The 26,062-nt window shown below is 38.4% G+C and overlaps 1 protein-coding gene across 1 annotated transcript; it reads right to left on the reverse strand.

The window, feature by feature from the left end:
- Positions 1-13,211: 13,211 nt before the first annotated feature.
- LOC146463977 (uncharacterized) lies at positions 13,212-19,185 on the reverse strand. The gene is made up of 4 exons (XM_085083759.1): positions 19,128-19,185; positions 16,019-16,208; positions 14,483-14,610; positions 13,212-13,660 (listed from the first exon to the last, which is right to left on the reverse strand). Exons 1-4 carry the CDS (start codon positions 19,149-19,151, stop codon positions 13,427-13,429), a joined length of 576 nt encoding a protein of 191 aa, XP_084939885.1. The 5' UTR covers positions 19,152-19,185; the 3' UTR covers positions 13,212-13,426.
- Between the last annotated feature and the right edge of the window lie 6,877 nt (positions 19,186-26,062).

The following is a 26,062-nucleotide window of genomic DNA, read 5'->3' on the forward strand; positions in this document are numbered from 1 at the left end:
AGTGCTCTGCGCTAAATACATCGACATTGATTGATTGATTTTATTTTATCTGTACACTCTCTAAAAACTAAACCCATGTTCACTGCATGACTGATACGAAGAGCAAAACCATACCCAGTTACACACCAAAATGTTCGACGGAAGCACCTACAATACTGGTTAGGTTTGTTGGAGCAAGGAGTAGAATCAACCTGAAAAAATTCAACCCACATATGAATGCGAATCCATGAATTGAACCCAGGTCACATTGCTGGGAGAAGAGTGCTCTCACCACTGCGTCAGATCTCTGGTCTCCTCGCCGAGCGAATTCTCCCAAGCTCTACTCACAAAGATTGTGTAGTACCAGCTACTTAAGGAGGCTCGAGGCAGTTTTTTTGGACTTAGGGTGGAATATGTATGCGAGATGGTAATTTCAAAACTTCCATCCTCAGTCCAAAAAAACTGCTTCGAGCCTCCTTAATACAATACTTCCTGTTTCTCCTCACACATTGATATTCACAAGCGTTATATTAAAGCTAGTCAACTTAGTATTTAACGCCAGACATTCTTTTATCAGCTTTTTGTAGCAGCCTTCCAGTAATTCGCTTTCTCTGCCAAAACTGACTTGGGTGCATAGTATTGGAACAATTCTTGCTATTTTTGTCCGGGTTCAGCTATGACAGAATACACAGAATATCAGTTACCAAAAGAATACAATTCCAGGTCTTCCCATTCCAACGAAAAGCTTTCCAAACGGAATAAAAATTCCCCTTATTTTGAGCGGACTGTATTCCGTTCATTGCGCTATCAGTTTTCAGCATACTAATCTGTTCATTTCGAAAACAATAATAGGTCTTAAAAGAACGTGAACACCGTGCATTCCGTGTACTCGCCCTTAGATTCGGAGTCACGAGACTCAAAGAATGCGCCCTTATCCCGCCGATACCAGGCATAAACCGGAAAGGAAAAACTATTTACTTAGAGCAACACCTGAAAACTCCGCGTGGATTGATTTTGTTCAACAGCCGTCGCTCCGCCATCCGGTTTTCTAAAGTATCATTAGAAGGCTAAGCTAGTGCTTACGCAGGGATCAGGGATTTGTTTTACAAGTGATAGTTCCATGCATACCAAGAGTATATATGCACAAAACATAAACCATACAACACGTTTACGGGTTTTCTTAAAGGAAACAAGTTACATACTTCAGCAAGGAGTGAATGGGAAGTGAAGCACACGCGTAACATATTTGTAACATTTACACGTGCGTTACGTGTTATTTTCGTGAGAGACAACTGATATGGGAAGTCTATATCAGAGGATATCCCATGCACGGGTCTTAATCGATACCACGACTGCGATGTTGGCTCAAGTTCAACTTCACAGCAGGTTTTATTATTCGAAACACCCGTCAAATGCATCAAAGGATGACAAATCTGAAGCTGCCTTTTTTGAGTAAAACCACTACGCCTGTAAAATCAGTGAAGGACTTGGGAGACATCGTAGGTTCCCACTTGACATCTAATGACTGCCATATTTGGTAAATTAGTCTCTTCGTGTATGGCTCTGAACTTGTTGAAATAAATCGTGTTAAGCACATTTATGATAATAAACCGCGAACATTAATTCAATTTACGCCCTTGTAATCTTGTAAACTTGTTTTTTGCTCAACCGTGCGGTCTAACACATCTGCTACATGCAAACATAAACAAACTAGCTAAGATGTTCAAAACTCTACTTGTAACTGATAATAACGAACGTAAAGCACTCCAGCCTTGCACTAGCTCCATTGTTCGATAGATATAATAGCGACGTTTTATAACTAGCCCTAAAGTTCCTTCATAACTTATTCGTCTTGAGTCTAGGGCTTTTTTCCTGTGCCCGTACAGACCTTTGTTTACATAATACCGATGTTTCTGAGCCGTGTAGCAAAGGTTAGTACTTTGTTAAAACGAGCCGTGATGCAATTTCGAATTAGGTTTGTTATCGTACTTTACACTGAAGGAAAAACATATCTGCAAGTTTCCAGGGACGAGTGATAAACATGTTAAATAGCAAAAAATTAATCAGTTGTCATTAATAATTTTTTCAAAAGGGAAATATGGATCGAAATGCAAGATCGACCATGATGCATTAGTGCAGTGCATCAGCGGGAGCCCATTATATTTATCATGTGCCATTTTGAAGTGTTTTTCATTATCTATATGTCTCACAATTCGGTAAGAGATATTAAAATCATCTCAGAAGTGAATATGTCATCAAATTTAGCTTTAAAAAAAATAAACGACATATTTTATATTTGGATCAAAGGAGATCCCAAAGCAGCAAAAATAACTTTTGTTTAGGTCACTGAAATTACTGCTCTAGTATTCTAAACTGATAACAAAGCTGTCTTTGGGCATGAAATCCCAGGATGCCATTGGCTCGCACAAGAGGTTCGCAATTTGACAGAAATTAAAAAACATCTGATTGTGTTGAAAAACTCGTTAAAACCCTTTATTTATTATGCGGGCCTGTCATCCATTTGAAAAAAAGATCACTTGATATATTTCCGTTGTTGCTCTAAGAGCACTTAGTGTATCGGGTAAAAGCTACTTACTTTGATTTTAGCACAAACTCTGACAAAAAACCTTTAAAAAAGTACCACCACATAGCGCCTTTAAGTTATTCCCGAGAAATGTTCAATACGGCGTGCGGAAGTGGTTTACCAATCATCGATCGCAGTTGGTTGTTAAAAGGTTTTCATTGATACTAAACCGCATAAAATTAGAGAATGCATGTAAAGACAAAACCGGACAGATGGTCAATAATCGGTTTATCTGATATATAGTTAATATCTGCTTATCTCTCGCGGTTTTCCTCGTTGGCACTCATTCATTAGGCGATGAAAAAATTCTTGAAAGAAAATATAATTTGCAGACTTCATCCATTCTCCTGAACTTCTTTTTTTTTTTTTTTTTTTTTTTATCTGATAATTTTCCCCCTCGCACTTTCCTTTAATAGTAACAGCACGATTGGGAGTGACACTACATTCGATACGAACTGGGTGAGAAAAAACTAGCGCTGTTTAAAGTTGCTGAATCAAGTACGAGGATAAAAAGGGTACTAGGGTCCTCAACGCAAAATCGTATATCGAAAGAGTGCGTCTTTGTAAATTTTATATAACTCTGGAAATTTCTTGCTTGAGTTTTCAATCTTGTCCTCTAGCTGGGGTGTTGACTAGAGTCTTTGTAATCCATGATGACGATGTTATACAGCTGTTAATTTCAATCAACGAAACATACCAATAGGCGAAAATGCCCAAATGAGTTATAAATTTACCAAGCTCTACTATGGCTCACTATTACAGTAAATGAATCACAGAGGGAAATGTTTTATGGTCTTTTCTCTTATCCTATGCCACCAAACAACTGTGAAATTCCTTCCGAATTACAAGGGATTGACAGCAATCCATACGACCTTTCGATCTTGTCGCGTAGGTCCAAGGGTTGAAAATCCGACAACGTTCATAACAATTGATCGAAATGGCCATGTATTTCCTGCGCGTCGGTTCGTCCCAATAGGTTTATGGCATTCAGTGATCAGTGTTTTAAAGTACACTTTTTTTTATAAGAACATTTTTCATAAGAGCGCTGAGGCAAAGATTAACTAAATTTTAAGAACATTAACTGAGAACATTACCTAGGCTGATAGTCACTTAAGAACATTTTTACTTCGACCAATTGTTTTTTTTAAATGAACAGTATAAATAAGGATAATATAACAGTCTATACTGATTTTCCAATTAACCCAAATAATTGTTTTCTTGGTCACGTCCGCATATATTTATTGAAATACCAAGCTAGTGCTAAGCTAGTGCTTACGCAGGGATCAGGGATTTGTTTTACAAGTGATAGTTGCATGCATACCTAGCGTATATATGCACAAAACATAAACCATACAACACGTTTACGGGTTTTCTTAAAGGAAACAAGTTACATACCTCAGCAAGGAGTGAATGGGAAGTGAAGCACACGCGCAACATATTTGTAACATTTACACGTACGTGACGTGTTAATTTCGTGAGAGACAACTGATATGGGAAGTCTATATCAGAGGATATCCCATGCACGGGTCTTAATCGATACCACGACTGCGATGTTGGCTCAAGTTCAACTTCACAGCAGGTTTTATTATTCGGAACACCCGTCAAATGCATCAAAGGATGACAAATCTGAAGCTGTCTTTTTTGAGTAAAACCATTACGCCTGTAAAATCAGTGAAGGACTTGTGAGACATCGTAGGTTCCCACTTGACATCTAATGACTGCCATATTTGGTAAATTAGTCTCTTCGTGTATGGCTCTGAATTAGTTGAAATAAATCGTGTTAAGCACATTTATGATAATAAACCGCGAACATTAATTCAATTTACGCCCTTGTAATCTTGTAAACTTGTTTTTTGCTCAACCGTGCGGTCTAACACATCTGCAACATGCAAACATAAACAAACTAGCTAAGATGTTCAAAACTCTACTTGTAACTGATAATAACGAACGTAAAGCACTCCAGCCTTGCACTAGCTCCATTGGCTGCCAGTTAAACAACTACTATTCTATAAAATATGGCCAATTTATAAAATTGTTGTCAATCGGAATTTTATAAACTTTTTATCACTCCAAAATTTAATAAGAAATTTCTATTTTGTTAATTTGTTAGATATTCATTGCTAGTGTATTTGAATATGAAACACTAATCATAATTTACAGGCTTAAGAGAAACCGTGTAAAAGGGGTACGATTTGTCGATTTACAGCGAACATCCGATTTACCGATTGTTCTATAATTTTCTGTGTGCTACTATTAAAAAGAAAAAAAAACAACAACAACAACAAAACAAAGAAGAAAGAAAGAATGCACGCCCCGGCTGTATAGGGGGTATACAGGACCAAATTCTATTCTGTAATCGCGCCCTTATCGGTTCTAGTTTACCTAACAAATTTAAACAAAAAAGACGTCTGCTCTGTGATTGTACTGTCTATTTATCAAGAAAAGTAAATACTGTACCACTTCATGATGTTGTCGCATACACTCTTTTATTTTTAAAAGAACATTGTTTTTCCGGCGCCGGCTAAACATTCTTATTTTTCTACCGATGTTAGGCTGAAAATATTCTTATGAATATTCTTATATTATATCGTATGGCATTTTCATTTTAGAATGCATTGGGGTATCAATTTCAATTGTTAGGTGTTTTATTGGCTAGTTTTGCCGTTTACAGAAAGGAAGAATTTTATAGTTTAGTTAAAACATGTAAATGTAAATTGTATTTAAAAATTTTCAAAACGCAAAATTATATTCTTTCCAAAATCTCAACATAAGGTTCATTTTTAAAATATTCTTAAAATTTCGGAAATTTCAGCCTCGATATTCTTATGAAATAAATTCAGTTATATAAAAAATAGAGTATAGCCTGGGTTCAACCTCAACGATAAGTTTCAAGCGTATTTTATACATGTATTCAAACTTTGTTTGCATGCTATAATTTTGTAATTTATCCCATCTGTTCAACAAGGATATACGAAAAACTATCTTGTTATATGCAGGATTAAATTATTCTCATGGGAGGAAAACTCAGTAAGGGATGCCGTGTCCTTGTTACGAAAGAGCGATACTACTCAAGGGAATTTTGTCCAAGCAACTAGGTGGATTTTTGTAAAATTACGATTTTAAAACGGTTTTAAGATCTTCTTTAAACCACGTGTACAACAGAGGATTGACAAGAGAGGAGCCAAACCTCATAAAGAGAAGAATCGTATTAACAATCGGTGGAACATGGATCGCAGCATTCCCGTCATAGGAAAATATCAAAGGAATTGCAATCAACCCTGATAGTAGATCGGAAAAGGCCAGACATGCTAGATATAAGTTGGTAGTTCTTCGCAATTGCTTGTTTCTGTAAACCAAAACAATGACCAGTGAATTGGCAGTAAAGATGAGACAGGCGAGGACACCTATAAACACAAGAGGGAAATGGATCTCACTCGAAAATGGAATATGTTTGTTTGTGCTATTGGATTTATTTCCCGACAGGTTCACTGCTGTGTTATCATCGTAAGGATTTGGAACGCTACCGTTAATTAAGGTGTTGTTCATGATTGATTTCTCTCTCGTCGTCGTTTTAGATATGATAGCGACGTTTTATAACTAGCCCTAAAGTTCCTTCATAACTTATTCGTCTTGAGTCTAGGGCTTTTTTCCTGTGCCCGTACAGACCTTTGTTTACATAATACCGATGTTTCTGAGCCGTGTAGCAAAGGTTAGTACTTTGTTAAAACGAGCCGTGATGCAATTTCGAATTAGGTTTGTTATCGTACTTTACACTGAAGGAAAAACATATCTGCAAGTTTCCAGGGACGAGTGATAAACATGTTAAATAGCAAAAAATTAATCAGTTGTCATTAATAATTTTTTCAAAAGGGAAATATGGATCGAAATGCAAGATCGACCATGATGCATTAGTGCAGTGCATCAGCGGGAGCCCATTATATTTATCATGTGCCATTTTGAAGTGTTTTTCATTATCTATATGTCTCACAATTCGGTAAGAGATATTAAAATCATCTCAGAAGTGAATATGTCATCAAATTTAGCTTTAAAAAAAATAAACGACATATTTTATATTTGGATCAAAGGAGATCCCAAAGCAGCAAAAATAACTTTTGTTTAGGTCACTGAAATTACTGCTCTAGTATTCTAAACTGATAACAAAGCTGTCTTTGGGCATGAAATCCCAGGATGCCATTGGCTCGCACAAGAGGTTCGCAATTTGACAGAAATTAAAAAACATCTGATTGTGTTGAAAAACTCGTTAAAACCCTTTATTTATTATGCGGGCCTGTCATCCATTTGAAAAAAAGATCACTTGATATATTTCCGTTGTTGCTCTAAGAGCACTTAGTGTATCGGGTAAAAGCTACTTACTTTGATTTTAGCACAAACTCTGACAAAAAACCTTTAAAAAAGTACCACCACATAGCGCCTTTAAGTTATTCCCGAGAAATGTTCAATACGGCGTGCGGAAGTGGTTTACCAATCATCGATCGCAGTTGGTTGTTAAAAGGTTTTCATTGATACTAAACCGCATAAAATTAGAGAATGCATGTAAAGACAAAACCGGACAGATGGTCAATAATCGGTTTATCTGATATATAGTTAATATCTGCTTATCTCTCGCGGTTTTCCTCGTTGGCACTCATTCATTAGGCGATGAAAAAATTCTTGAAAGAAAATATAATTTGCAGACTTCATCCATTCTCCTGAACTTCTTTTTTTTTTTTTTTTTTTTATCTGATAATTTTCCCCCTCGCACTTTCCTTTAATAGTAACAGCACGATTGGGAGTGAAACTACATTCGACACGAACTGGGTGAGAAAAAACTAGCGCTGTTTAAAGTTGCTGAATCAAGTACGAGGATAAAAAGGGTACTAGGGTCCTCAACGCAAAATCGTATATCGAAAGAGTGCGTCTTTGTAAATTTTACATAACTCTGGAAATTTCTTGCTTGAGTTTTCAATCTTGTCCTCTAGCTGGGGTGTTGACTAGAGTCTTTGTAATCCATGATGACGATGTTATACAGCTGTTAATTTCAATCAACGAAACATACCAATAGGCGAAAATGCCCAAATGAGTTATAAATTTACCAAGCTCTACTATGGCTCACTATTACAGTAAATGAATCACAGAGGGAAATGTTTTATGGTCTTTTCTCTTATCCTATGCCACCAAACAACTGTGAAATTCCTTCCGAATTACAAAGGATCGACAGCTATCCATACGACCTTTCGGTCTTGTCGCGTAGGTCCAAGGGTTGAAATTCCGACAACGTTCATAACAATTGAAATGGCCATGTATTTCCTGCGCGTCCGTTCGTCCCAATAGGTTTATGGCATTCAGTGATCAGTGTTTTAAAGTACACTTTTTTTTATAAGAACCTTTTTCATAAGAACGCTGAGGCAGAGATTAACTAAATTTTAATAACATACTGAGAACATTACCTAAGCTGATAGTCACTTAAGAACATTTTTACTTCGACCAATTGTTTTTTTTTAATGAACAGTATAAATAAGGATAATATAAGAGTCTACACTGATTTTCCAATTAACCCAAATAATTGTTTTCTTGGTCACGTCCGCATATATTTATTGAAATACTATAGCAGGTAGCTTACAACATCTTAAGAATTTTCCAGGTTCAAATCAGTTTAAAACGCTCAATCTCACCCCCAAAATTAGACGTTCTTGTTAAACAAAATCATAATAAATAGATAAATAAATAAATAAATAAGTAAATAAATAAATAAATAAATAAATGAGTGTACTGCAGTGCAGTGACGAAATTTTTTGATACTGAGCGGCCTCAAGCTTGGAATACAATTTGTTAGGAACTTAGCGAATGAGACTCGGATTTCTAACCTTGTCGCTCAATAGTCAAACCTCAGTTGTTCCGTTGAGAGTAATGGCTTCAACAAGTTTTCAATAATCTGTCCACAAAATCCTGCAACGTGATCATTCAAATGAAAGCTAGTGGGCAGTACTTTCCATAGCGATCGCTTTTCGGTATTTTAATTATTTTCCGTTGTTAGCACGACATGATTCCATTGAACAATGACATAAGTCTTAACGTCTCCTAAGTTTTCAATTTGTCCCTCCCGCTATCATCAAACCAGTCTGTTGTTTGCACTATGGCTCAATAGGCATTTCTAACAAGGCTCCCCGATGGCTTGAATGGACTTTGTGTCAATGAGAAGTTTAAGATTAAAATTTCTGATATTTGTCGGTCTTGCTATTTGAGCTGTCTTACAGTTTATACTGTGGCTATTAGATGTTTATAAAACCGCTCTTGTATAAAAGAAACAATATTCTCCCTGTAAATATATTCTTCGAGAGAAAAGCCGATGTGAAAATAAGGGCAACCTGAAATTATTGAAATGACAAGTAATGCAAAATGTGTTAGTCAAGTTAACAACTCAACGAGCGAGAGAAATCTAAGCGAAACTGATCATGATTCAAGAAAGTATGCCATCTTGAAATTAAAACTGTAAAACCCTTCCTTGCGCCATCTGGTTATGAAGATTCCCCTACCGAAACCTAAAGCGATATTCCAATTAAAATCAAAAGAGCAAAGGAAGACACTTAGATTATAATTCCGAGACTGCTGGGAGTGATATACATGCACGAATTTAAATTAAAACAAATGCGCGGTTCGCCAAACGTTTCTTCGTTTCAACTGTAACACTGCGGGACTAAAAGTCCAAATCCATAAACTGAAAGAGAAGGTCATTTACGAAGAAAATGTGTCAGAACTTACCTTCTTTATTTGGATCTTGCGTTACCAATGTAACTTAAAAGAAATGTTAAAACATTTCCAACGTCAATTAAAGGCTGCTTTGCTTCTTGCTAGTGGCTTGTTCAGCTAGAGTTTCAACACGACTGTCATTTGCTTCAAAAATTAGTGCTCTCTAGCCAGCTAGACAACCTTGCATCTTATGCTTCTGTTAAAATGCAACTGAAGTGAAGTTCTGTCAGCATTTTTACTGATGTGCGGTTTCTCTTAATTGTAAAGAAACTGATTTTTTTAAACTTCCCCGGTTAAAAAAAGAAGCCAAGCTTTTAAAAATACGTTATCTGAGTGGTCATTGCAAATGCATGCATTGAAAATCAAATGCTTCATTCTGATAGGGTAGCAGGTGTACCGGTGACAGCAGTGAATTGAAGTAAGTTGGTGTTATAAGTCTGTCTCTAACACAGTTCTAAACCTTAACTTTAACTATTCTCAAGAAAGAAACGAAGTGAAAACTGTCAAACACGTGCTCTGGCACTGAACTCAAACATATGGTCACTAAAACAGTTCGCGGGGTGGCCCTAGAAAACAGTCAGGGACCCAGAATCCCGTGGGGTCCCTAGTCAATAACATTACAACAGTCGGGGCTTTTATAAAGCGGATAAATATTCAAATATTCATTGAATGACTGGGGTGTGTTTGTTATTTTATTTAAAGCCCTTAGACAATCTTGTTAAAGGTCCGTTCTTATTCCCTGACAACCTTGTCTTAAAATTAACAATCGGCTTTGCAGTGTAAATAAATATTCATGCTGTTTTTCTCCATTTCATTGTCTTCTCCCCATGTCCATGAACACCGTTAAGGAGGAAATATTCTACTGGGAATCAAAATATCAGCGTGCTATCCATAATTAAAGCAAGACCCTCGCACTTCTGTACTGTCAAACCATTATCAGTCATTTTCCTTTACAACGTAGATGTATAAACTGGAACTATGGAAAGAAAATATAAAATACAAATAATAATTGCTGAAAAATGTGAGCATAAGCCGTTAAATCCTTCTAAACTTGAAAGGCACGAAGTCACTATTAACCACGTTTCAACTCGTCCGGTTAAGTCAAACTTTCTTTCATTTGGTCATGGTTTGGAATTGGTCGCTTGAGAGAATAGCCTATTTTACAGTTCGTGCTTAGTGACTTGGCCTTGGATAGGAAGCGAGGCTGGGGGTGACCCTGTTTTGATACAAAGCTCACTTCTTTTCATATGTAGATCATTCTCTTCTTATGCTAACTAGTTTGCATTTACATATAAAAAACAGTCAGGTTTGTATCAAAACAAGGTCACCCCCAGCCTCGCTCCCAATCCTAGGCCAGGTCACTAAACACACAACTGTAAAATGGCTAACTGTGTTCATATTTGTAAAAATATCCGTATAAAATTAAGAAAATAACAAAATATCAAAGTGATATATCTTCGATCCACGATTTTAACTCTACAGAATTTGCGTATAGTCAGTATGAATAAAACCAAAAATAGCGCAGATTTCTCCTGCCACGGACCCACGGTCGTAATAGGGAGCTTAATCACGAGAGACTTTGAGGACGACGCCGTGGTCAAATCTGCGAAGGCCTGGGTCTGAGGTCGTCGCTCTCCCGCCAAATTTTAATTTGTTAAGCGCGGATGTCGTTTTGACAGGACTTGTCCATTCTCAATTCCTGATACACTTTTGAATCTGTTCTGTTATGGCCAGTTTTAAAGAGTTTAGTCAGATACTACGATGCTGATCTTATTACTGATGAAGAGTTTATAATCTTGTACGAGTTGTTTTCTTCACGAAACCCGGGATTTGCTTATGATTCGTACAATCGCTTTCACTTGGAAAACATGAACGACGACGAATGCAAAACTGAATTTAGAGTAAGGAAAAGGAATCTTCCAACACTGGCTCAAGCGCTTAGGATTCCACGCTCATTTCAACTTTCTCAAAGGAGCGCTGAAGATGGTATGGAAGGCTTTGTATGCTCCTGAAGCGACTTGCATATCCTTGTAGATATGGAGACCTCATTTACTGTTTTGGACGTCCAGTTCCCGTTTTTAGTATGGCTACAAATCATGTCCTCAATTACATTTACAATACTCACAATCATCTCATAACACAATGGAATCACACACTGCTGAGCCCTCGTGCTTTAGAAGTATACGCAGAAACTATCCACGGAAACGCATGATGCCAGTATGCTCAAAGATTCTGGACTACTACAAGATCTTGAACAATGTGCATTTTCAACAACAGGGCAGCCAATGTGCATATATAGAGACCCTGCCTACCCCCTAAGGGTTCATCTCCAGGGCCCCTTTAGAGATGCTTACCTCACCCCTCAGAAGCAGCTTTACAACCACTCAATTAAAAGGTGGACTAAGCTAAGTACAGTATTATCTGAGAAATAGTGTAGAACACTAGCTTTGAACAGCAGAGAGGCACCAGGAATCTTTGTAGCTCTTCTTTATTCTTTAACGAACAGAATATTCAATAGTCAACTCTACAACAATTCTACTCTATTCTACGAGTATCACTCAAATCACGCCTTACTGTATAGTATGCTGTAAACATGTTAACGACCATAATTCAACCAAGGCTAGATGGTCCCAACCAGAGATAAGAACTGGTTTTGCCAAAATACACTAACCAGAAAGAACAACACAACTATTCTAAAAAAATAGCCAATGTTAAAGGAAGTAGCAAACCTGTCCACAGCACAGCTGTTAACTCTAATCTTTGAACAACAAGAGAATGTCAAATAATCTGGAAAATATCTATCAAAACTACCGAAAGGTAATAACAACTGTATTCTAAAATTAAAGTCGAAAATGCACCCTTACATTAGCTTCACAACAATAGTATTTTTAGTACAAGCATGCGAAGATGTACCTTTACACTTAATCAACGCTTCGGATCGGAAAGCGTTTAGGATACATGTATCTATGCTGTCTATGTCAATAATATTCAAATTTTGGTCACAGAGGTATTTTCCCTTAAGCTTTGCTGGGATATTGGCACTTAACAAAATGTCTTGAGCATTTTCAATGCCCAACAGTTGTTCAATTTCGACTCCTGTGTCACTCACTGAAACAAAATACCTCTATCATTTATTCACCAGACTTAAAACATAATATCACTTTTCTCTCAAACAAGTATCTAGTTAGCCTTTCATGGATAAAAGTTCTGTTTATATTTGAAAAGCGATCGCTCAGCAAAAGTTGTCTTAATTGAAAGCAATGAGTCATCATCTCAAATATACCAAAAAAATAGTAAGATAAAAGAACAGCATATCAAACTTGACTTATTTGAAAAGAAACAGCAACATAAAAAAACAACACCGGTACTATCTACCTATTTTGGGGTTGAGAGATTAACTGCAAATGAGGTACTGGGATTCTCCTGACAAGATTTTTCGACACATTCTTTGTGTAGCTTATACAGCTCAAGTGCGCTTGAAGTGTTCTCGAGCTGAAACTGGCCTGGCTTTCACAAGTTGTCCAGCAGTATTTAATTATTTTTGCAGTTGACTCGAGTGTCTGTTCTATTCTGTGGGTGAGTCAGTTTCGTTTTGAAAGAGCTTTTAAAAAAAACTACCAGGTCTTCATCACACCGTGTAAACGGAAAATGTCATGAATTGTAATCTATTCGAAGCCTAATCTCAAACGAAAATTAAACGGAAGCGCAAAGGTCGCTTTTAATGACACACTCTTGGAAATGTATCTTTACAACATTTAAAGGAACCAAGAGATTCGATTCTGCTCCTAAAATCCTTGTTGTCCTCCTTTTTTTTAACTAAAAGCTCGGTAATTTTCCGTCAACCGTCAAAGCTGCCCCCTTCCCCCACCTCTCACATTGAGACCCTCCTTAATCTGTCATCTACAAGGCTAGCATAAACCTTTTCTACCATAAGAGCCCATCCCAAAGGCAACTCGGAAATGGCATGGCCTCTCACTATCAATTTAACTAAATTAGCACCTAAGGGGATTACGAAATTATAATTTTTGTAAAATGCGGGAAAATATGATTCATTAACAATGTTCCATAATTATAAACTGTTCGCAATAGCTTCCCTGGGCCTTCACGAACCAATTCTTAGGATAACTGACGTTTCTGCCTTTTAAATCTACAAGATATTTCTGAACGAAAATCATCTGTCTCTATAAGAGATACGTTTTCACTGCAGTCACGGGTTACTCCAATACACATCGTTTCGTTAACAAGAGTGGGTTGGTATACGAATCGTCCTTTGTTGCCGTCCCTAACACGCTTCTCCATGAACACAAAAGCCTGATCACTTGTACTTCCAGTACTTCTGCATTGGTGTTGCTGTGAATGCAAGTGGAAATGTTATTAAACGTACTTAAGAAATGTTAGAAACAAATCAGTGCTCTTCTAGGTACTTTTCTATTGTCCGAAGTGTTAACTTACTTTGAATTTCTCCAAGAATTATTTTATGTTTTGATAAGATATATCACACACTCCAAAGACTGTTTCTTTCAAGCACCTAAAAAGTGGTTGAAAAACCGTTTATTAACCCACTTCTCGGTGTCTGGAAATTTGATGAAACACCCTCCCTTGTGTTTTATATTTTACGAGAACGTCTGGCCAAAAGTTCCCAATAGTGGCTGGAAGAGGTTTGTATCACTGATCCATGAATTAGCCAAAACTGAGCGCTCAATTTGTGAAATCAGATGCAACCAAGTGGTGCAGATCCCCGCATTTAACATTAGCTGTCAGTGGTGACTCGAAGTCACAGCCAATATGCCCCAAACTTTTCAAAGTAACCAGATCAGGCAAATCTTGCCTGATTTGTTTTGAATAACCAAAAAGTTGAACACTGAATGATGAGCTCACACTGTCCTCTGTGACTTTGACATTAGCTTAACCAAGGCTCGCAGTCTACTGTCACTTTCGCCTAAAAGCCACAGGGCCAATGGGCCTAATGCGCCAAGCCCTCCCTCCTAAATTAAGATGTTTTCAACGTATTATTCCTGATAATAGTCTTTTGCTGGAATAACTATAGACTATTGTTAAGAAACATTCCTTAAGATACCCCTTAAATTAGGAGGGCTCCGTCATAATTTTTTTTTTTAGAACTTAACGGTAAAGTAGAAAAGAACAGAGTTTTTGTTCATACGCGTGACTCACCTCAAACACAAGTTTCCAATCTTGATTGTCTTTTGCTGCTTTCAGTGCGTACTGAATTCCGCTGCGTGGGTCAGTAAATTGAATACACTTTGATCCCCGCCTTCCTTTGAAATTCATTATCTGAAATCCTTAATGAAATATTTGATTGTTATTAAAAACATCTTTCAAGGCTTCTATTACACCATAATCGTTTGGAGACGGAGGTTAGACAATTATATTCTCCGAAACGTTTATCCTTGCGAGATGATCTCAGGACGGGGTACTGCACATTACGTGCGCACTAGAGTGGCTTTTAATTGAGAGGCGGAGTTTGCTTTGGTTTTACTTAAGGTGGCCGAACACAGTTTTCCAGTACACAGGTGTTGGTAAACATTATTTGAAAACTACGTAGTTCTGAGAACTCGAAATTAGCCTGGTGCAGGATTAACCAAGAAGGAATAAATTTTGATACTTCTTGTTGAGCAAGGTGCCGTTGGCATGGCAACGCAGCAAGCTATTAACCGTCCACAAATAATGGTTTTTCTCAATTTTTAGAAAATGCACTCGTTAGATTTTTTCCATTTTTTGTATCCAGAAAAACTCATAAAATACTGACATGGAGACGCTGCTTTCATGTCATTTTAACAGAGAGATCTCCTGTAAATGTTGTTTTTGCACTTTAATGATTTTTAGAAATACCCTCTGTTAAATTTTGGTTTTTGTTTGTAGGCGAATTACGCTTTTAGGGAACTACTGTTGTGTGAAATTTTACAAAATTCTACCGAGCGGTTCCTTAGAAAAAGGTTTATTTCCGTTAAAACAACCAGTCACAATTTTTTGGTCAAATGCGCATGCGTGGCTTTAAATTAGTTTTCTCAGCCAAGAAGAAAAGCTCGCAAAAAGGCTTAGCTCTTCGTGAACTCACTTCCTTTGTTCGGTGATAAATGAACAAGGATTCACAGATGAAAAACTGAGTTATTTTAAGAACAAAACTCACCTTTGTGATCCATTTAGTATAAAATCGAGGGATCAATAGTATTTGCTTACCACAACCCTAGCGTGCGCTCAATAGCATCACAAACAGAATCTGTAAAGCGCGCGCGAACTGTGTTCGGCCACCTTAACTGCACTCTGTGATTGACTGGCAATTGCCTTTTTGGATTCCTGAATAACCCTCGTAAGACCTACTTCTCCCGCATAGTCATAAGTCTTTCAAGGCTTCTATTGCACCATAATCGTTTGGAGACGGAGGTTGATTATGTTCTCCGAATCCTGTCCGAATCGTTTATCCTTGTGAGATGAACTCGGGACGGGGTACTGTACATTGCGTGCGCACAAGAGTGGTTTTCAATTGAGAGGCGGAGTCAGTTGCTTTGGTTTACTTAACTGCGCTCTGTGATTGGCTGACAATTTCCTTTTTGAATCCCAATAACCCTCGTAAGATCTACGTTTCCCTTATAGTCATTAACCTTACAAAAATATCTCTTAAAGGAGGCACCGTCCTCAACTTCGAGCGCACAAGTTTGTCGGGCTCACCAGTCATGTGCGTGTACTTACCAGTGTTGGTGAATCTTTCCCATTTTAATGTACATCGGCGCTCTCCAGAAGAAGCTGTACAAACTACTCCAAGGGCACTCCCATTTGCGCAATCCAAACGCTCTTCTCTGAAGATGGAGCTAAGATAATATGAGGGCTGAGGTTTGGGGTTGACCTCCAAACAGGCCGTCAACAAAAACACGACCACAGCCTGAGAATAGAAAAATACAATGGCGCGTGTAAAATTTCAAGTCAATAGGGATCTTAAGATTGAGGCTTTTCCCAGTTTCCCGCAAACCGCAAAAGTCTAAAAGTCACGTGACTCCGATCCTGCCGTCCCGTTTAAGGTTCAGGTTTCATCGTCATGGACACTGTTTAGGAGTAAGTGAATTACAAGCAGAGTTTTTCGCGAGTTTTAAAACTTTTAAGCGACGTTTAAACGTCAAATTTACTGTTTTAAAAGAGTTATCTCGATGAATTTAGAGATTTGTTTGATTCATTTACGAGATGACAAAAATTAAATTTAAAACAACAACAGCTAGCTCGATACTATCCTCCTTGCAGCAGCCATCTTGTTTTTCTGAAAACAGCCATGATGCGTACGTAAAAAGTACCCCTCGATCTTAAGGCCCGGATTATGTACTTACAGCGAACTCCGAACTGCAAACTGCTAGTCGAGGTTTGCGGTTTACAAAGGTCCCTAATATTCACTTCCAGTTGGACGTGTACTTGTTTAGTGCAGAATCTATTCAGTGACAGTTGTAAAGTGATTCAACAAAACCAGACAGCCGGAAATACGCCTGCGTTCGCAGGCTGAGTAGACCGTGAATGTATGGACCGCTTGAGCAAATTTCCTGTGACAAGTTTCAGCGACTATAATAGTATCTTTGTTACTCGTGTCCGAATTTTAGCTGACAAATGCATTTTCTAGTGACAAACTGGCGCACCAGTTTTATGTGTAAAAGGAAAAAATGTCATGCGAACTTTTGATACAATTGTTTCCTCTCGGCGCTTTTTGCCGTGTTGGGAAAGCTTTTTTTTGTTGTTGTTTTCCGAAAAAGTTTCCCATAAGGTAACCTTAGCATGAGGCCTTCCTGAGGGGAGGGTGGAGGGGGACAAAATGGGTAGGAAAGGCTGACTTTGTTCATTCTAAGAAGTATTAGAGACAAAGACTTATGACGAACTGTAATCAATGCATTTATAAACAAGAGCTCCTTGGAAAAGATGGCCTGCAATAGCCGCTGTTCCGTAATGAGTTTATTGCGTGCCTGCGAGATAGGCAACGTAAAAGCTGCTTATCTCCAGAAATATTTCTTCCTCATTTTTTTAATACCGCTGTCAAAAGAAATGACTTTCAAACTCTAGTGGGGGGTTAGGCTGTCATCATCCGGCGAGGGAATCCGTCAGTTGCAGCTGACAAGTTTCAAACGCTTCTAAAACACATTTTTCAATCAAGGCGGTCAAACCTTATAAAGTTATACTTCTTTGGTAACTACTGAAGAAATTTTTTCAGAGCATGTGTTCTAGGGAGGACAAAATTGAGATGATAGATCCACAGTAATAACGGTGACTAGAGCAATACAGAGACATAGGACCCTCTGAGACTTAGCTTGGCCTTGTTTAGCTTTGATTACAATATAGGTAGGCCAAAAGCCAAGAAAGAATCTGAAACTTCTTTTTTTCGCTGTAATGCGCCGGGCATTTGAACTAAACAGCTCGTTCAGTCCCATCCGTGGGGCATTAGCCGACCTAGTTTTACAAAAATTCGAATGCCCACGGGGCCGGTCAGTCCTGGGGGAGTGTGCAGTGCTGGAAATGACTGATGCATTAAAACAGACTCTCCCAACTTGTGCCTCTAGAAATATACCTAAAACAGTGTGGAGAATATCCATTTCGATATCGGAGCTCAAGAATTGACGAACATTTTTTTTCCCACGGGTCTTTTCAAACAACTTGTCAACGATCGCACAGTCTTGGTTTCAGTTGATAAAGGTATTACTTACATTTCCTTGTTCTTAGAATTGGAAGAGGCAGACTTTCTCAGACAACAATGGATGTGCTCCTTCCGTTGCGTGCAATGGTCACTGCTCGGCTGAACTTATATTGCGACGTCTAAATATTGCGTGCAACGTAAAATCTTGTGATCTCCAAAAACATTTCGTGATGTGTTTGTTCTGATAAAGTGCGCCTCGCGTGATTAAGATGCGTGTTTCAATCAAGACGTTCGAACCATAGTTCTTTGGTAACTAAAGAAATTGTTTCAGAAGCTGATGAATTCAACACGAGAATGTCTCAGTGCTGTTGTCCTTTTTTTATGGAAAGAGAAGTTGCCTTCCAAGCACGATTTTCTTTTCTTTTCTTTTCTCTTCTTTTCTTGTTATATTTACAAAATCAATATAAAAGCGAGAAAAAATTCCTTCGCGCGTACGCACCACTTACGAGCAACAACAAATAATCTCGAAATGAGACCTCACTATTATTCTGCAAACTGGATAGCTGCCACCAAAAAATTCAATAAACTAAAAAGGATTGGATTTTTTATTCAAATAACATTAAATGGTTTTTCCCGAGCATTGCAAATTGGCAAAGTATAATTTCGAAATGATAGTGAACCTAACCGCGGACTAGAAAAGTCTTCTGAACACTGGACAGCTGTCAATAAACTTAACTAGAACTGAAAAAAAAAATTTCAAATCCGAACATTATAGATGGTCTTCAGTGCAAGCGTTTGCGAGAATCGACGAGCATAGCGTTTTCTCTCTTGTTACGAGTACGAGCATTGTTCAAATTTGTTTTCCGACTCCACCTACTTAAAGACGAGCAGGTAGCACTTTTGAGAATTACGTACCTTATCAAAGAGGTCTTTTTTCCGGTTCAACTTGGCAAGAGGTCTAGTGTGCTTAGTGGAGTTTCTCGCTCGTGATTTATCTAACGAACTCCGCATCCGAGTGAGGTGAAGTTAACAAAAATTACTGCAACTAGCGCAAGTTCACGCCGAGTGAAGCCAGAAAACGTTTCTCGCAACGGAGATAATTAAATCTAAAGAAGCTCTCGTATAAAAAAGGGGCTTCGGAAATATCCCCATGCCCGTGAAAAGCTTCCTTGCAAAACTTAAAGCATCTTCACTTACCGAAAAATTAAGCTGTGCATGCATTTAGTCTGCACTCTTGTTTCCCACGTCTACTGGGAAGATCACTACGGTTCTAGTGCTAAATACATCCCTTTTTAAAGTGCCCATATCGGAATTTTTTTTATTTTTTTATCTGAATCTAAACATCACCCTAAGAACTTCAGTGAAAAAATTTTTCGATTCGCACAAAACGCGATTTTTTTTATGAATTTTATAAGACGTTCAAATTTGCCGCCATTTTGGCCCAGGATTCGCATTAGTCTCCTCTCGGTTTAGCAAGAGCTGTGACGTAGATTCAGGAACACGTGACTTCAGCCTTTCTCTGGATCTCACTGAAAACAAGTCGCGGTATTTCTGCACGTTTCTCGAAAATGCCGGAAAGATGTGTTGCAGCGAGATGTGGAAACATCAAAGACGAAGCAAATGGAATAAGCATGCACAGGATTCCTTTCTTTGGCACTACATGCCCGCAAAGACTGAGGAGGCGAAAGAAATGGATCGATTTTATGCTGGAGCGGAGGAGGATGTGGACACGCGCCTGGAAAGACCTCGTCCTTGTGCTCGATGCACTTCAATGACGAGGATTTCACAAGGCTGATGAAGTCAGGTTTAAACTTAAAACGTGAACTGAAGTAGGATGACATCGCGTTTGTGTTTATCCTTTAAAACAGCTAAGCGAAAGGAAGACGAAGACCGAGAGACACCTTCGAAGAGGAACAGGGAAAAGCGAATGGTAAGCTTTCGATGCTGAATATTCACACCCGCTTGTGACATTCTAAGCGTTGTAACCTTCTGAGGTTTATAGTTTGACCTCACTTTTAACTCAGTGGCAAGTTTTATAAAATATAGTGTAATTGTTTTGATATATATTCTCATAGATCGTGAGATCCGCGAAGTTTCGTTGAGACCAAGCTCTCAAAAAATACTAGCGCAAATGCTACCACTGATGTAAATAGATCGATGCGAGAGGCGGACACAGAAAACATTGTAAACCACGATGCATGTAGATAAGGTAGATAAACTGCAGCAAGAATTCAACGAGCTCAAACAAATATTGTACACACATGTGTTGCAGAATTCTGCAAACAATAAAAATGTTGAAAAGTATAACAGCTTTATCTCTGAAAACCTAACCACCACAACGGGGGTTCAAAATAAAAAAGGGCACAAAACAAATAACAAGCGCAAAGAGCGCAGAAAAAAATTGGCAAAAAAATGGATTGAGATACAAGGAGAAAAACACGAGAAATTTATGAAGAATTTTTCAAACAAACAACTTAGCGACAGCCTGTTAGCGTTATTTCTAAAGGGCTCAAATTTGTCCCGACACCGGTGACAGACACGAATTACATTAGCTAGACGCCAACTCCTGTTAGACTTCGAACATTTCGCAAGACGTATGCGCCTCAAAGTTACAATGGATTTTGTAAACTGTGGGACAGTGACAAAAAGGTTATTAACCTGTTCATTGGACAAGCTAACAACTTCCATCCTACAATTAAATTTACGGCCGAAATTTCAGAGAACGAGACAAGCTATTATTATCACAGTTCAACTCGTGTCCTTCCTGTAGTTCCGCGAGAACAATGTCGCTAGTCAGCGCTTCCCAATTGCCTTCGAGTTCCTTGCAGCAGTAGCACTCGCTGATATTTGCTAGCAGATCACGGCTACAGTTACCACAAGTACATCTACATGGAAAATAATTCGTTCGAATGTTTGTGAGCACTTGGCCATAGTTTTAACAGATGATAATGAAGAGCGCGTATGCAAAATGCAAGGTGAGAACTTTACCATCCACTAACACGCACTCTATTCTCCGAGCGTTTCGTTAAATCTTCCTCGAGTCGTCGCTTCTCCTCTTGTTCCTTGCGATATCTTTTTAGCCATTCTTCGTCTGCTATCGGCTCGTCCGCGTACGGTTCGAGTGTATCATCATCTTCACACGTATTACTTGTTTCGTGGACGCCATCTATCGCCTCGACTTCGACGCTTTCAAATTCGTCCTAGCTGCTTTCTTCAGCGGTTTGCTCACTTTCCGTGTCAGATAAGTTTTCTGCCATGGAATATACTTATTTGGAGCTAAGTTTTTCCTTCCTACCGGTGAATCTGACGATTTTCATTCTGCCGCGAATGTACTTTACTGAAGGTCAAGTGAGTGCATAGACTCGAGAGTTCCTGAATGTACGTCACAGACCATGTCACGTGGCCCTATTGTGAGCCCGTCGGCATTCTCATCAGCGGGGCGGGTGGACCGCAATAAAATAGGATTTTAAAGATTTGTAAAATTCATAAAAAATTTGCGTTTCATGCAAATCGAAAATTTTTTTCGCGGACGTTCTTAGCGTAATGTAAAGATTCAGATGAGAAAATAAGAAAAATTCCGTTATGGGCACTTTAACGGATATCAATTTCCGCTCCATGAAGGCCTCGGTTCAGATTACTTCGCAGCTCCTTTAACAAAGGTTACCACCCAGGTTGCTACTGCAAGGTATTTTGGTGGATTAATGGGCTTTTGTTCACAACGCTAACAGCGATTTTCAGTGTTACGTGCCTGGCAGAGAATAGCGACTATCTTTCTACATGCCATCAGTTGACATGCTATGTCAACAGCTAAAGGACCGTTTAAACTAACAAGCTGATAACTTTGAGAGTATTGGCAAGAGAAAAGGTAAATAAACTAAAATCACTGACCAGAGACTCAATGGTTGGAGAGGTGTTAACCTTACTCGGGTCTCAATTAAAAAAGAAAATAAACATTTTTTATGCTTTCGATTGCTCTCCATGAATGCTCCATGACTTCTGGTAGAATTCGGCCACTTCTGTTCGCAAGGAGTTGACATTCAAAACAGCCAATTTTGTCGATCTCGGATTGACTTCTTGATATTCCCCACGTCCGTTCGTGATACGAAAACCCTTCTCCGTCATCACCGAAATTCGAGTTCAACTGTACATTAGAGCAATCACTACTCAATACGCTGAATCCTTGAGTGGAACTCTTCAGCTACCAAGCACAAATTTCTCCTAAACTCTTACCTCCGTAGCTGTGAAAGGTCAGACGTAAATCCAGACGTAGTGCAAGTAGTTAAATTAACCTTCAAAACTGGCAGTTATTGCTGAGAGAATCTGTCTTCATGTTTTATCTAAAATCAACTTCCCGGGAGGTTCTTACCAGTTTGTAATTAACTGGTCGCTGATAATTAAGGGAGGTCAAAAACAAAATAAGAACATATTCCAGGATCAGGTTATTGCTAGCCTCCCACGCAGTCGTTTTAGGGTACTCGTATTAAAACTCGTATCAGGGGATTTGTTCTAAAATCCCTAGAGACAGTTGTTGATACGGAGTTGATAAAGGTCAGTGATTGGTTTCATTCTAATAAATTAAACATTAAACACCAAGAAATCAAACTATGTTATCTTCCATCCCTACCAAAAAAAAAAAAAAATTATTATCAAGTGCAGATCATTTTAATTGATCCCAACACCACTAGCGTAGCTCACCTGGAACGACATGCAGGATTACGTAAAATATATGGACACACTAATCGATACTGAAATTTACTTGCAAATATTATATTGATTATGTTGCCTCTAAGATTAGCAGAATTATTGGTATTATAGCGAGATTGAGACATTTTATCCCTCTGAGTACTTTACTAACTATTTATCGATCTCTGATTGCTCCGTACTTGTCATACGGCATAATCGCCTGCAGACAGGTTGCGAAATCAAATTTGCGTAAAATCTTACTCTTGCAGAAGCGTGCCTTTCGTTTGATGCATTTCTTTCTTAACAGGGATCACAATCTTCCTTTGTTCTTTTCTTCTAATATCTTGCCAAATAATTTGCTTTATTAATTCGAGACGGTTTCGATCTTTGTGCCTGATGTTGCCCATGACTCTGTACATTTAAACCTTAAAAATCTCTACCGCCCTTCAAATCGAATTCACTCGCATAACACAAAGTTCTCTTCTGCTGGTAATTACTATGTTAAACCATCCAGAACAAACGTAGTGCGGGATTCTATCGCTAGATTAGGGCCAAACTATGGAATTCTCTGCGTAAAAACTTAATATTTTTTTTTAGTCTCCCCAATTAGTAGGGCACTTGTGCTCGGCTATCCAGATTTGAGACTTAAATAAAGTTATTATTATTAATAATAATAATAATAATTATTATTATTATTATTATTATTATTATTATTATTATTATTATTATTATTATTATTCATCGCGCAGAATGCCTATTGTTTTGGGGACATTTACTTACTGTACGGCAAAAGTTATAGATCTGTAATATTAGCGGTGAAGCGTAAACTGAGTGACTGTCATTGGTCCAAATCTACGCCGCGCCGTGCTCCGCAGGGAATACCGCTTAGCTCATTAACTTGTCAGGTCTGAGCTTAAAGACAATGGTCACATAAGCTATGGTTCATTCTATTGTTTCCTAATATCGCACCTGTGCAGCATGGCTGAATAAGTGCGCACCGGCAGCAAGTGTATTAACGTTCAATAGTATAACAGATCGAATTTTTTGAAAGGCCGTTTGGCCTGCTTTATACTTATTGTGAATAGGGCAAGTCTTACCTTCCGCCGAACCCACGGCAACAAATGTCGCGCCTTTGCAGGCATTCGAACATATACTTGTCGCGCCTGAATCTTGAGTAGCTTATGCTCGAAAAAACTCGCGCGCACGTGCCTTTTCTTTGTTGCGAAAAAAGAGAAGCTTTAACTAGAACATTCGCGCTCGCGACCAGATTCCTCTAATTTGTAGGCGAAGGAAAGGATGGTCGAACAAATTGGCCGGTTTCCCGCAAACGTCCCCTCCACAATGATTTCCATATACCTTCTCTGTTCAATTGAAAATAGTAAGTAGAGTTTATAACATTAACGTATGGCGGCACGATGTGAATTAACAACGGACGGAGCGGGTTTTCGAAGAGCTCTGAAAAGAGCTCCCGACCACTATTGTATTTATTGGTCGCCCACGCCGTCATCTTTGTTTTGACCGTAGATCGTGAGTAAAACCAACAGCTAATGCATATAGTAGTTAAGAATAATTTTTTCATGCAGAGTGGTTTTCAACAATAGGCATTGTTTCATTGGACATGTATTGTTATTCTTGTCTGGGCTGAAAACAATAGCTCGCCAGCTCTGAACGCGCCATTTTCAAATAAAACTAAGACCAACAATTTTCAAACTGAAAAACATAAAGGTTCCTCGTGACCAATTTTCGAAATTAAAACGGATTCTTTTCAAGGAAAGACTAGTCTGCCATTTGCCGTGCGTGAAAGTCTAGTAGGTATGTTAGTTTTCGCAAAATAGTTCTCCAAAATGACTGTCTATACGAAAATTTGCAAAATTTGCTGTATATTCAAGTGGAAAAACATAAAACTTCTACTTTCTCGATTTCATTCTCTTTTAGTGCAAATTGTAGACTAATCCTTGATTTTCAAGAAGCCGTGCGTGAACCTTGAGATTATCATTTCTGAGACTCGGGAACCTAGTTTCGGCCCATTCTTCTCTAATTTATAGCTCTTCAAAGCGCGATCGCATTCGAATTTGCCGCTTCAGTGGCTATGAATTATTCATAATGTCCAGGCATTCTGCGCGATGATTATTATTATTATTATTATTATTATTATTATTATTATTATTATTATTATTATTATTATTATTATTATTATTATTATTATAAACAGCATCGCACGTAGATTCCATCACCAAACAGAGCACTTTCATGGTGGCAGGCGAGAGGTCCACGGAGGAGTTAAAAAGACAACATCAAGCTTCAAAAATTGCGTCGGTGAAATCGAGAATGGAAAGTATTGATTCCACTCTACCCTCGGATCTGCTGCGGTCAGTTAACCAATCGAGAGACAAGGGTGCGAGCTCGTGGCTTACCGCAGTACCTCTTGTCGATCAAGGCTTAGTGCTGAATAAACAAGAATTCAGAGACTCTCTGCGTTTAAGGTATAATTTTCCCCTGTCTGATTTACCAAGCAAGTGTGTTTGTGGGGAGAAGTATACCGTCTGCCATGCCCTGTCATGCAAAAAGGGAGGGTTCGTGGCGCAGAGACATGATGGCGTCCGCAACCTACTTACCTCTTTTCTTGGTAAGGTTTGCACCAACGTTGAAGTCGAACCACAACTACAACCTCTCGACAATGAGCAATTCAACCTCAGAAGCGCGGTGACAAGTCCGGAGGCAAGACTGGACATGAAGGCAGGGGGCTTTTGGTCTCGAGGAGTTACAGCATTTTTCGATGTCAGAGTAACGCATGTTAACTCCAAGTGTAACCAGGGAAAAGCAACATCGACAATCTTTAAAGAGCAGGAAGAAGAGAAAAAGCGGAAGTACCAACAGAGGGTGCTGGACGTTGAAATGGGATCTTTCACTCCCCTAGTTTTTGGAACCAACGGTGGGATGGGAGCCGACTGCAATTGTTTTCTCAAACGCCTAGCCGAGAAGCTCTCAGAAAAGAATGAGGAACCTTATCACATTACTATCACTTGGATTAGAACATTGCTTTCTTTTGAGATTTTAAAGTCGGTACACACATGCGTACGAGGCTCCAGGACACCTTTTCACAAAATTCCATTTGGGGATTTCATTGATGACTGCCGCTTAAACGCTAGCCAAGCGTGTCTCCGCTAATTTTAGAAAGTGAATGATGGCGTGACGTTGTAAATTAGTATTTTAGGATCTTTTTAACAACTTTTTTATTTCATCAAAATTTTAGTCTTACTATTGTTAAAAAATTGTGCTTGAAAATAGCTCTGTTGTACTTGGAAATAGTCGCTTTTTTTTTAATCGAAATGAATTTTAAATATTGAATTGTAAATAGGTTTTAATAGCTCTTTTTTTCTACTTTTAACTTGTAAATATCAATTTTGCTTGGAATATTATAATAAAGAAAGATTTTATCTTTTATTATT

This window comes from Pavona decussata, unplaced genomic scaffold (genome assembly GCF_977016875.1).
Source record: "Pavona decussata unplaced genomic scaffold, jaPavDecu1.1 SCAFFOLD_170, whole genome shotgun sequence".
NCBI classification, from domain to species: Eukaryota; Metazoa; Cnidaria; class Anthozoa; order Scleractinia; family Agariciidae; genus Pavona; species Pavona decussata.